General features: G+C 42.4%; 1 protein-coding gene across 2 annotated transcripts; it reads left to right on the top strand.

Annotated features, from left to right (window-relative positions):
- The first annotated feature begins 11261 nt into the window (after nt 1-11261).
- Nucleotides 11262-13703, top strand: LOC145166462 (lipid phosphate phosphatase 2-like). Of its 2 annotated transcripts, none has more exons than XM_079085447.1 (7): nt 11262-11538; nt 12043-12263; nt 12362-12449; nt 12542-12651; nt 12789-12882; nt 12993-13202; nt 13315-13703. In XM_079085447.1, exons 2-7 carry the CDS (start codon nt 12048-12050, stop codon nt 13503-13505), a joined length of 909 nt encoding a protein of 302 aa, XP_078941573.1. In that variant the 5' UTR covers nt 11262-11538; nt 12043-12047; the 3' UTR covers nt 13506-13703. The 2 variants fall into 2 exon arrangements, with proteins under 2 accessions (XP_078941573.1, XP_078941572.1); XM_079085446.1 differs by having other exon boundaries at nt 11264-11538; nt 12954-13202.
- The last annotated feature ends 215 nt before the right edge of the window (nt 13704-13918 follow it).

The raw sequence follows: 13918 nt of genomic DNA, 5'->3' as shown, positions 1-13918 counted from the left end.
TTTGGAACATAGATCTGAATGGTAGGAGCTTAATCCATTGAGATGCCTCAATCAGACAGGGGAACTCGCCGAGTCCAGGGAAGGACTCGACGAGTTGAAGCGAGTTGTCCCGATTATTATGACATCAAGAACTCGACGAGTCTGTTAAGGGACTCGACGAGTTGACTCAGTTGACCACGAGTTTAAGCATTCAGGGACTCGCCGAGTTGGGAGATAACTCGACGTTTTGGGTTGACTGGGAGTTGACCTTGACTTTGACTTTGACTTTGACCAGGGGTAAATGGTCATTTTACCCTAAGAGAGGATTAGCAGATTCTGATTAAGTGTTATTACGGAATTGATAGCTGGAGAGTCACTGGAGCAGCAGACAGGGATTCCTCACTCGAGTTTTCAGCAGTCAGTCTTGCAAGTTGAGTTTCCTTCAGTAGGAACGGTTCTACGGCACCAAGGCTGGCCCGTATATGTGATATGTTAGTAGCTGAGTGTGGGCGGGGCCCGATTCTCATAGTATTATTTGAGTATAGATATGTGATTGTTTGGTAGATATACTTGTTGTCTGTGTGATACTTGTATGTATGTTAGTAGTGGAGTGTGGCTGGGGCTCGAATCTCCTAGACAGCGGAGTGTGGGCGGGGCCCAAATCTCCTATACAGCGGAGTGTGGGCGGGGCCCGAATCTCCTAGACAACGGAGTGCGGGCGGGGCACGAATCTCCTAGACAGCGGAGTGTGGGCGGGGCCCGTATCTCCTAGTTGCATGATATTTGTATGGTATGTGGTAGTTTGGGGAACTCACTAAGCTTCGTGTTTACAGTTTTCAGTTTTGGTTTTAGGTACTTCCACTAGCAAGGGGAAGGGCTCGGGATGATCGTATGGCACACACCACAGCTTCAGCCTGGGATGTTTAGACTATGATATTTTCATATAATTTTGATACAGTATTTTGACACGATGTTTTGAGATACACGATTATGGTTTCTTTATGATGATGGATTACGCATGGTTTTATTATAAATAATTTTAAAAATAATTTTTTGGCCTATATTTTTGGGATGTTTCAAGTTGGTATCAGAGCCTTGGTTTGAGGGATTCAGGCACGCTCTCGGGTGTTTCTGAACTCAAACTAAGGAATTGGTATGAAAAATTTCAAAAGAAAATCATTTTTATAAAAAGGACTTTGAAAAAAAGAAAAGAATTTTGAAAAGAGAAAAGAACTTTGAAAAAGATAAAAGGGTGTGGTGCATGCAATCAGCCGAGCTCAAGTAAGTACTCCCAAATTACCCATACAAGTTTATGTTATGTTATGATTATCAGCTTTATGAGAACAGCATGCTAGATTAGGACTAAGGATCTAGGAAGGATGCCATATGTGCCTATTATATGTGTATCAGCTTTATGAGAATTGCATGCTAGTTTAGGACTAAGGATCTAGGAAGGATGCCTTAAGTGTCTGTTATATGTATCTCAGCTTTATGAACTACATGCTAGTACAGATTAGTCAGGGATAGCCTGAGAGAGATATGCTTGATTATGTTTACTCGATGCTCAAATGATGTTTGCTTTGTGCTTTTAGGAGTTCTAGTTATCTTTTACTAACTAGTAAGTGAATATGTTACGTTACATATTGCGAGGATTAAATAATTTCAGAAGGTTAGGTCTAGCTCTATTGTGCAGCTCTTATTTGAGTCCAACCGTTGTAGGGTAGGATCTCTCATTCGAAGAATTATCTATTCTTAGTGATATGTAATAGTATTCACGAGCTAGTTAGGGGGAGGTAGCAGGGACTTCTTATGCAGCTCATAGCGGATAGTGGGTTGGTGGTTACCCTAGGTCAAGCCTAGGAAGAGTTAGTATGAGATCAGTAGTAGTAGTAGAAGGGACTTGGTGGAGTCGAGGCAGTTCTTGAGGAAAGTACAGATAGATGTAGAAGGTAGTATGGGCCCGTACTACTGAAAGCAGAGGATCCGTACTCGAATCAAGGAAGGCTGGGATGAATCCAAGAAACTTGTAGTATGTTAGATCCCTCGAGATATGATGAGTATACTGATGTTTGTTATGGTGTATTTTCAGTATGGTGGTTCTACGCACTAGGCCAGTGGGCACTTCAGGCAGTAGTGAGAGATCAGGATCGGGCTCTGGAGTCGGGCAGTTGGATGAGCAGACGAGGGAGTTTATTTCGTCTGAGGTTACACACAGCATTCTAGAGCAGACTCCTATGATCTTTGGATCGGTCAAGGAGGATATTTTAGAGCTTCTGGATGAGAAGCTGAGCACTTTCCGCACTGAGATAGCGGCCATGATGGGGTCGCGCACACTTACCTTCCGGGAGTTCAGAGTATGTGGAGCTCCCGACTATCATGGGGCTCGGGACCCCATTGCTAGCAGCAGGTGGTTGGCTGATGTCGCCAACGCGTTCCACACCAGCAAATGTGCCGAGGGGGACAAGGTTAGGCTTGCGTCCTGTCTACTGAAGGAAAGGGCACGTGACTGGTGGGAGGAGGTTGGGAGAGCTATTGGTGATGATACAGTGTTGGATGCGATGACATGGGGTGATTTCACGACCAGGTTCAGGGCCGAGTTCGCACCTATTTTTGAGGTGTAGCAGCTTGCTAGGGAGTTCCAGGATCTCCGATAGACAACTGAGACGGTGGCGGAGATTACCGCCAAGTTCAGGGAGAGGGCCCTTCTCGTTCCGCAGTACGTGGCGGACGAGGAGATGAAAAAGGCCCGATACCATGAGATGTTGAGGAGTAATATTAGACAGTTTGTGATCCGATCTAACTGCAAGACGCTGCAGGATATGATAGCGAGGGCTCCTGAGAGGGAGATTGATTTGGACATAGAGAGGAAGAGGAAGCCAGAGACAGTGTCTGGCACGGAGGGCTCGGGAAAAAAGCCCAAGGTAGATTCCCGAGGGAAGGGCCAGCAGGGCCGAGTCCACTGTGGCAAGTACGACAGGGGGCATGAGGGGTCGTGTAGGGCGGGTAGTTCGGGCTGCTTCAAGTGTGGCCAAACTGTACATGTCAGCAGGGATTGTACTGCTACTACCACCACCACTACAACATCTGATTTGATTTGCTTTCAATGCAATCAGAGGGGACACAAGAAGTCCCAGTGTATGAGGCTAGCATCAGCAGGACAGGTGGTGGCACCCGCTCCTACCACTTTGAGGATTATAGACGGCTGTCAGGGCCCGGCAGAGGCGCCAGCGGTGAAGAGCAGAGCCTTCCAGCCGACAGCAGAGGAGGCACATGCAACCCCTGATGTGGTTACGGGTATGTATCTTCTCCATTATCCCTTTATCATTTCTGATTATTACTCATGTTTGTGTGTTTGTCTATAGGATCATTCTTAGTAAACAACATATCAACTATGGTATTGTTTGATTCGGGGGCTACCCGATCTTTTGTGTCGCTCGCACTTAGCAAGCGATTTTGCAGAGCTCTGGGGGAGCTGGATTGCCCACTTGATATATAGATAGTAGATGATAGGACCGTCAGGGTTGCGAGGGTTCATAGAGGATGTACGCTACAGTTATTCGATCAGCAGTTTTCAGTGGAACTGGTTCCTATTCCCCTGCGTGGGAATAAGGTTCTAGTGGGTATGGATTGGTTGAGCTCCAATGGGGAGGTGATTGACTGCGAGCAGCAGCTAGTGAGGGTTCGTACTCCTAGTGGGGGAGAGCTAGTGATTCAGGGTGAGAGGCCACAACGTGGACCGATTTTATGTTCAACGACGAGGGCGAGGCGCCACCTTCAGCAGGGTTGCACAGGATACGTCGCCTATGTCATGGATACCCGAGATAAGGGTAAGGCGACAGTTGATGATGTACTGGTAGTGCGAGAATACCCGGACATATTCCCGGAGGATTTACCTGGGGTACCTCCGGAGAGACAGATTGAGTTTAGGATTGACCTGGTCCCTGGTGCGGCTCCGATAGCCGAGGCACCATATCAGTTGGCTCCTCCTGAGACGCAGGAGTTGTCTATGCAGCTACAAGAGCTGCTAGACAAGGGTTTCATCAGGCCGAGCAGTTCACCATGGGGAGCCCCGATCCTGTTTGTGAAGAAGAAGGACGGGTCACATCATATGTGCATAGACTACCGGGAGCTAAACAAGGAAACGGTGAAGAACCGTTACCCACTTCCGAGGATAGATGATTTGTTTGACCAGCTTCATGGAGCATCTTGGTTCTCCAAGATTGATCTACGGTCAGGATATCACCAGATGCGAGTCAGGGATGATGCTGTGTAGAAGACAGCTTTTAGGACTCGCTATGGTCATTATGGTTTGTGGTGATACCGTTTGGGCTCACCAATGCTCCAGCCACGTTCATGGACCTCATGAACCGCGTGTGCAGACCGATGCTGGATCTGTCTGTAATAGTTTTCATTGATGACATCTTGGTTTACTCCAAGACTCAGGAGCAACATGAGGAGCACCTGAGGGACGTGCTGGAGACACTGAGGAGGGAGATAATTTTTGCGAAGCTCTCCAAGTGTGAGTTCTGGTTGCGCGAGGTGCAGTTCCTTGGGAATCTTGTCAACCAGAAGGGTATTCTGGTCGATCCGGCCAACATAGAGGTCGTGATGCAGTGGGAGATTCCGAGGTCTCTAACTGAGATTCAGAGTTTCCTGGGTCTGGCAGGGTATTACAAAAGATTTATTTAGGACTTCTCCAAGATTGCAGTTCCGTTGACCCGACTGACCAAGAAGTCGGTAGTTTTTTGTTGGGGACCTGAGCAACAGACAACCTTTGAGACGCTCAGGCAATGATTGTGCGAGGCTCCGATTCTCACTCTGCCAGATGGAGTAGATGACTTCTTAGTTTAATGTGATGCTTCGATCACAGACATGAGAGCAGTATTGATGCAGCGGGGTCATGTGATAGCTTATGCCTCGAGACAGTTGAAGCCTCACGAGGCTAACTATCCGACGCACGATTTAGAGTTGGGAGCTGTGGTTTTCGCCCTCAATATTTGGCGGCATTACCTCTATGGGGTCCATTGTACTATTTACACGGATCACAAGAGTTTGAGATACCTCATGGATCAGCTGAATCTGAACATGAGGCAGCGTCGGTGGTTAGATGTGGTTAAGGATTACGATTGTTAGATCCTTTACCACCCGGGCAAGGCCAACGTAGTGGCCGACGCCCTGAGCCGCAAGGCGGTAGCGGCCCCGATCTGAGACATCTGTTTGAGGATGACAATGATTACTCCACTATTGGAGCAGATTAGAGAGGCGCATGTTGAGGGCCTGAAGGAGGAGCGTCAGAAGTGCGAGAGGATTGTGGGCCGGGTGGCCTCATTTGATTATGACAGCCGAGGGTTGTTGACCCTGCATGGGAGGGTCTGGGTTCCGTACTGGGGCGGAGTACAACAGGTTCTGATGGATGAGGCCCATAAGTCGAGGTTCTCAATCCATCCTGGGGCGACGAAGATGTACAGAGATCTTCGACCCGATTAGTGGTGGCCATGCATGAAGCGGGATGTAGCTTGGTACGTGGAGAGATGCCTGACCTGCAGGAAGGTCAAGGCAGAGCACCAGAGGCCTCACGGCAAGATAGAGCCGTTAGACATCCCCGTGTGGAAGTGGGAGGACATTACTATGGATTTCATCACTAAGCTTCCCAGGACCGCACGTGGGGTTGATGCGATTTGGGTCATCGTGGATCGGTTGACCAAGAGCACCCACTTCATACCGATCCAGGAGAGCATCTCGGCCGAGAAGTTAGCCTAGATTTATGTTCAAGAGATAGTGGCACGTCATTGAGTGCCTGTCTCGGTGGTGTCAGACCAAGATGTCCGTTTTACTTCCAGATTTTGGAAGCTGTTTCATGACGAGATGGGTACTCGTCTCCACTTCAACGACGCTTTCCACCCCCATACAAACGGACAGAGCGAGAGGATGATTCAGACTCTCGGGGACATGCTTCGTGCATGTGTTTTGGATTTCGGTGGTAGTTGGGATACGTATCTTCCGTTAGCGGGATTTTCGTATAACAACAGTTACCACGCCAGTATAGACCGACCTCCCTTCGACATGCTCTACGGGAGGAAGTGTAGAACCCCAATCTGTTGGGGTGAGGTTGGTCAGAGGGTCATGGGGAGTACGAAGGTAGTACTCAAGACCACCGAGCAGATCCAACAGGTTCATAGCAGGCTCCATACCGCTCAGAGTCGGCAGAAGAGTTACGCCGACAAGCGGCGTTTAGACTTGGAGTTTCGGGAGGGCGACATGGTTCTCCTGAAGGTGTCATCCTGGAAGGGTGTCATACAATTCCGGAAGTGGGGAAAGCTAGGCCGCAGGTATATCGGCCCCTTCCGAGTCATAGCCCGGGTGGGCAAGGTAGCATATAAACTGGATCTTCCCGCCGAGATCAGCCAGATCCACAACACTTTCCATGTTTCCCAGTTACGGAAGTTCTTGGTGGATGATTCAACAGTGGTACCCTTGAGCATATTCAGGTTGATGACAGCCTGAACTACATTGAGAGACCAGTAGCGATTCTAGATCGCAAGACGAAAGAGCTAAGGAAAAAAGCGGGTTGAGTTAGTGAAGGTGCAGTGGCAGCACCGTAAGGGTTTAGAGTGGACATGGGAGCCCGAGGAGGAGATGAGGGAGCACTACCCAGAGTTGTTTTCATATGCAGCAGACTCTGAGGACGAAGTCTAAAACAAGTGGGGGATAATTGTAACGCTCCGTTCCTGGTATACATTTAATCTATTAAAGTATTCATTTTGTAAGAGCTACTCGACGAGTTGGTAGCCCTAACTCGTCCAGTAGATGCCAGCTTGGTCGCGGGGTTTAAATGGTCTACTCGACGAGTCGAAGCCTGGACTCGACGAGTAGGTCCATCAGGAGGAAACCCTAATCTTTAGGGTTTGCACCCTATTTAAACATCATATATGGCCTCCACCCCACCTCGAAACCCTAATCCACCTTAAGTGATTTTGAGCTAGTTCTTGCCATTTTGAGTGTTATTGTGCCTTTTGAAGCTTGTGGAAGAAGAATATAGAAGGCTCAAAGGGGAATAAGTATATCCAGGAGCTACACTCCACTTACTGCATTTTATGGTAATCAAGTCCCTAACTCGATTCTTCTTCTCTTAGATCTACTTGTTTACATTTCATGAAGGAATTGGTTCAAGAACCTTAGCCCTTGGGATTGGGACGTCCCAAGTGATGTACATCTCAGATCCGGGGTCTGGGAAGGGTTCCATGACATAAAGGTGCAAACTTTATGACCATGGAGACCCGATGCAAGCTTATATGCAAGAACATGACATTTTTAGTCCTAAAAGACCATGCATGGGAGGAAAGCTCGGGACTTTACGTGTCCCACAGATGATAAGAGCCTAGATATAATATATTGTGCTTTGGTTTATGGTATTATGGCTTGTGGACCAAGTTTTATGTCTTAAAGAATTTAGCGTTTGGGTTAAACCCATTAGGAAGGACTAAGGACGGGTAAAGTTGGAAACTTTACCCTTAAGAGTGCATGTCCAGTATGTAGATGAAGTTTGGAACATAGATCTGAATGGTAGGAGCTTAATCCATTCAGATGGCTCAATCAGACAGGGGAACTCGTCGAGTCGAAGGAAGGACTCGACGAGTTGAAGCGGGTTGTCCCGATTATTATGACAACAAGAACTCGACGAGTCTGTTAAGGGACTCGACGAGTTGACTCAGTTGACCATGAGTTTAAGCATTCAGGGACTCGCTGAGTTGGGAGATAACTCGACGAGTTGGGTTGACTGGGAGTTGACCTTGACTTTGACTTTGACTTTGACCAGGGGTCAAATGGTCATTTTACCCTAAGAGAGGATTAGCAGATTCTGATTAAGTGTTATTATGGAATTTATAGCCGGATAGTCGCCGGAGCAGCAAACAGGGATTCCTCACTCGAGTTTTCAGCATTCAGTCTTGCGAGGTGAGTTTCCTTTAGTAGGAACGGGTCTACGGCACCAAGGCTGGCCCGTATATGTGATATGTTAGTAGCTGAGTGTGGGCGAGGCCCGAATCTCATAGCAGCCTAGAGTGGGCGGGGACCGATTCTCATAATATTATTTGAGTATAGATATGTGATTGTTTGGTAGATATACTTGTTGTCTGTGTGACACTTGTATGTATGTTAGTAGTGGAGTGTGGGCGGGGCCCGAATCTCCTAGACAAAGGAGTGTGGGTGGGGCCCGAATCTCCATGAGAGTGGGTGGGGACCGTATCTCCTAGTTGCATGATATTTGTATGGTATGTGGTAGTTTGGGGAACTCACTAAGCTTTCAGTTTTGGTTTCAGGTACTTCCACTAGCAAGGAGAAAGACTCGGAATGATCGCATGACACACACCACAACTACAGCATGGGATGTTTAGACTCTGATATTTTCATATGACTTTGATACAATATTTTGACATGATGTTTTGAGATACACGATTATGGTTTCTTTATGATGATGGATTACGTATGGTTTTATTATAAATAATTTTAAAAAGAAATTTTTGGCCTATATTTTGGGATGTTTCAATATATATAATAAACGAGTAAAAAATTAGTTTTTTTAGGTTAACGAACGAAAGTTAGTAAGCAGAATTATATTATACTATACTACGTGGGATAAGCACCAAAGTTAAGAAAATGGAGGGATGAAAATAACATTTTACAAAGTTCGAAGTGAAGGGTCAATGTGACATTTGAAAAAGTAAAAGGGTTGAAAAGACACAAACTCATAAACATAAAATATTGACAAATTTACATAAATGGTCCCTATGGTTTTCCCATGGTAACAAACCCAGTCACTGCTACCTGAAAAGACCAAATCACCCTCATACTAACGGACAAAAACTAACGGTGCTATAAAAAATGACAATTCACGTAAGTTTTGGAAACCACAGGTACCATGCTCGTAAAAAAATTAGCAAGGACTGAGTTAATGACATTTAATAAACCACTGGTAGCATTTATGTAATTTTGTCTAAAACATAAAATAAAGGGAAAATTCATCTTTTTATAAGAATTTAACAAATTAAATTACACAATGTTAAAATTTTAGATTAAATCTACAACCAGACCATTAAAAAAACTATATTTAGATTATACTATAATGAGTAAACTGCAAATTTGGTCCCCGTGGCTTACGATTTTATGTGGATTGGGTCACCGAACTTTAAAAATTGCATAGAACGCCCTTATCAACATGTTTCATTGTGGATTTGGTCCTTGGACTTAACAACAATTAGTTTTGGATGTTAGGCCACTCCACATGCCCCTCAGTGAGGGGTATATTTGTCTTTTCACTTGCCCTTCCATATCAATTTAATATATTAGATAATCATAAAACCATAACATTGTTCAAACTTTGTTTTTGTTCATAACAAAATACATCCATACCAACAATCAAGTCCAATACCATTCGTTTTTAGCATAAACCACAACAAACACAAATGACAAAAAAATACATTAAAAGAAACTAAACAAACATCAAACTACAACCACCCTAACTTATCCTCACCCTAACCTATAGTTTGCCATAAAAAGTCCAGAGTCGGTCTCCAACTTCTCTACACTTTCCACAACTTTATCAATTAAATCCTTCAACCGTGAATAAGACCCAGTTTCTCATAAAGATAGAACAATGCATTAGTCCTTAGATTGCTTTTAGGTTCCCTTTTTGTAGCTTCCAATAAATTGACCATAGTTGTGTCATCATGATTTAAACATAACTTTTCAACATTAAAATCTGACCTAATTTCTTTTAGTATGCTGACTTGCTTGGTAGAGCATGCTGCAATATGTTTCATGTATTCTTCTTGTGTAATCCTAATAGATGAATACATGATATATGCATTCAGTTGTAATAAACCCAAATTATATATATATATATATATATATATATATATATACACACACACACATTTGTTTACATGATTTCTAAACAACACAAGATAAATTCTACCCATTCATTGCTATCATCAAAATGGAGTAGGAGTCTTTTCAATGTCATAGTAATAATGTCAAATGCATCCATTTAGAAAATGTAAACTCACAAAGGTTTATACATATTTTCATAATTACTGATTGAGAAATTAAATGTTAAGCCATTGATTAGAAATCAAGGGTCTTTTCATTTGTCATAGATTACCCATATAAGCAGGCACCACCAATAAACATAATCATATTTCCAAGTTACAAACAAAACCTACTTTTCTAAAACAAACCCAAAACACAGAAATAACGTCAAACATTCGATTCCAGTTGGACCTAATCCTTGAAATCGAGCATGCTATTTGGAAGGACATATGGAAACAAAAAAAATGTTTTACTGGTGTTCAAGGTGATAAACTCAAACTTTGAAAAGAAATATGTTATGCTGGAGCAGCTCATAGGTTTCACATACTCCATTGACAGGGTTATCGTATAAGTTTACCTATTTGGATCTCAAGTTAAAGATGTGGAGCTCCTTTTGACCCTCAACAATCTATCGGAGGTTATTCAACAATGATTGAATGATCATACGACGCTTCTTGAGAAGGCTCAACAGGAGGAGTGAAGCCTCAAGATTGAAACTTTTGGTGTTCTTGTTAGGTTTAAGCATGCAATTTTTTTTTTTTGGAAAAGATTTAACTTTGTTAGTTTTTGGTGTAAAAGCTTCAACTTTTTGTGAATGAATGGAATGAAATCGTTGTTTATTGTCTTTATTTTGTGAAAAATTGCAAAACTAACAGAACAAACGTGTAATACCTTATGTTAGATGAGGATGTTATCTCAATCGGTTCTTAAAGCTTCTTATGCAAGTGTGGGAGATGAGAGACATAGTGATCGCAGAGAGGCAGAGTGATCGAGAGACAGTGGAGATGAGAGGTAGATGATTATGGTTCATATGTATAAGAGGTAGATGATCCGGCTAATAGATAGAGGAGATGGGCAAGTGAAAAGACAAATATACCCCTCACGTGAGGGTATGTGGGATGGTTTAATAGCCAAAGCTAATGGTTGTTAAGTCCGATGATCAAATCCACAATAAAACTTATTTATAAGGATGTTCTATGCAATTTTTAATGCTAAGAGACTCAATCCTGCAATCACATAAAATTATAAAGCCGGGATCAAATTTATAGTTTACTCTACTATAAAAACATCAAACCCGTGGGACCATTTTTATAATTTTACCTTTTAAAAATAAAAAAGAAAGCATGATAAGCATGTATATCAATTTTGTTGTCCTTCACGATAACAAAAGGAGGGGAATGCCACTTTTTATCTTCAATTTCTGATTGGTTTTGATAAAGTTGTTTGTCTATCTCCTTTCTCTTCCCAGCATTCTCCATGCTCTATATCTTTCAGTCTCGATCGGTCTCTTCTTTTTAACTCTGTGTGCCCCTGAGCCCCACCTTTTCCCGCGGTGGCGTTTCAACATTGGGGTTTTTTCAAACCCTCTCCCTCTCTTTTGCGCCTTCTCTCTCTCACACACAGTGAACGCGTCACCTACTTTCAGAGACTTCTGTTAGAGACGCTCCTCCCTCATTCCTCAAGTTATTTCAGGTATCGATGTTGCGAGAATCTCTACAACTATGCTTATTCTTTATCACCGTTACAGTTTCTCTAAGATTTTGAAGTTATGTACTGATTCTTCGCTAGAAATGGACATTTGTATAGATTTTACATAATTCTCGAACCACAGTTTATTCTATTATAGGTAACAATTGTTAGGTTTTCACCTAATTCAGTCGTGAGGAACTAATTCGTACCTAATGTGCTTGATTGTAAGTTTGTGACTGATTTGAGTTCAGCATCTACTCTGGAGAATTTGCAATTGCATTTTTTATGTTCTGGCGCTTGCTGTCGTTTGATTTTTGTTTTTTGTTTCGGTATTTTGCGCACCAACTCATGCCACAAAATTAACTACTGAAAATTGAAAACAGACGAATGTTTCATGTTTGTGTTTGCTTCTTCATCAACGGCTTCATGTTGACAACTAATTTTCATACATTTTCCTCTGTTCATGCTCAATTGCTCATCCTCATTCATACCATGGATAAACTTTAGGGGAAATGCCAGAAATCCAATTAGGTGCGCATACTATAAGGACCCATGGAACCAAAGTGGCAAGGGCTCACATGCATGATTGGTTTGTCTTCATATTTCTTGTGATCATGGAAATCATTCTGAATGTGATAGAACCATTCCACCGCTTTGTTGGAGCTGAAATGATGGAAGACCTAAAATACCCTTTACAAGACAACACTGTCCCCATTTGGGCTGTTCCAGTAAGCAGTCTTTGATGAATGTTATGCAATACTGAATACGCACTTTGACACTTTAAAATCTTTACACACTGATTTATTTTTGGTTTTTCATTTAACAGATTATTGCAATATTATTGCCACTTGTGGTCATACTCATATATTACTTTATCAGAAAGGATGTTTATGATCTTCATCAAGCAGTGCTAGGTAAATGTGATATGTAGGATATATTTGATTTGTAAAATTGGAGAAAATGAGAAATGACTTTTTTTTTTTTTTTTTTTTGATTTGTTGTTCAGGTCTTCTGTTTTCAGTACTTGTTACAGGAGTTTTGACTGATGCAATCAAAGATGCAGTTGGGAGACCTCGTCCTGACTTTTTCTGGCGTTGCTTTCCTGATGGCAAAGGGGTGAGTGAGTTCTCTCTCTGAATCCTTATGATGGAATCAGGGAGTTAAGGGAATGGAATTGGCAATTCCATTCCCTTCTCTGATTCCATCATGCCAAACACTACCTAGAAATCTCTCACGGATCTGAATTATGTTAGGTTTTTGATCCCGTTACAAGTAATGTGATGTGTACTGGATTAAAATCCGTTATCAAAGAAGGACACAAAAGCTTCCCAAGTGGACACACATCTTGTAAGTTCATTATTCTTTTTTATTTTTAAAAAACATCATAAACCATATATTACATTATTATACATATACAGGGTGCTTTGCTGGACTTGGTTTTCTGTCATGGTACACAGCTGGAAAAATCAGGGCATTTGACCAAAGAGGCCACGTGGCAAAGCTTTGTATCATTGTCTTCCCTTTACTCATTGCAGCTTTAGTTGGTGTCTCACGTGTTGATGACTATTGGCATCATTGGCAAGATGTATTTGCAGGAGGCCTTTTAGGTTTAATAGTTGCTTCTTTTTGCTACTTACAATTCTTTCCACCACCTTATGACATTGATGGTAAATTAAACCTAAACCCTCCAATTTTTTTAATTACAGTTTTATTAAATTATTAAACTGTGTGTCAGTTGATGTTATTTTATTTAATTTAGTTGTTTTGATGTGTATACAGGTTGGGGGCCCCACATTTATTTTCAGATGTTAGCAGAGTCTAGTAATGACACGCAAACAGGGAGTGTGAATGGTTTAAATGTTGCACCATTGGAAGTTGAGAATGTGCGAATGCATTCTCGTGGTGGGATGGGGATGGGGGTGTCGGATGATAATTCTTTGAATGAAATGGAGAGAGGGAGAAGACGTTGACCAAGGTTTGACTTTCTACTTACATATGGTGTAACTTATGTAGAGATCAATTAGCTTAATTTATTAATATAGTTTAGGGTTTTGGCATCTTTTTCTGGATGTTTTTGTGGGATCTTGTTTTCGATTTCCGAGATTGAATGTGTCTCTTTCTGATGATTTATATTGGTAATGACTAATGAATTTGGTTGGTGGCTCTCATTTTGGTATTTTTGGAAATTTGACATTTATACTTGGATATTTTCACTTGTGTTTTTGATCCATCCATTAAAAAAAAGTGTTTTGACTTTTATACCCTATCATGATTCTCTCTTCAATTAAAATGTATAAAAGTGAATGAATCAAAACAATAAATGAAAATATCACCTCTCATTTGTATATGGTCGAAGACTCGAAGTGGGTGTCTTTTGTATTAA

Source organism: Lactuca virosa, chromosome 3 (genome assembly GCF_052849685.1).
Source record: "Lactuca virosa cultivar CGN04683 chromosome 3, Lactuca_virosa_CGN04683_v6, whole genome shotgun sequence".
Taxonomy (NCBI): Eukaryota; Viridiplantae; Streptophyta; class Magnoliopsida; order Asterales; family Asteraceae; genus Lactuca; species Lactuca virosa.
This window is presented reverse-complemented; position numbering and strand designations above follow the sequence as displayed.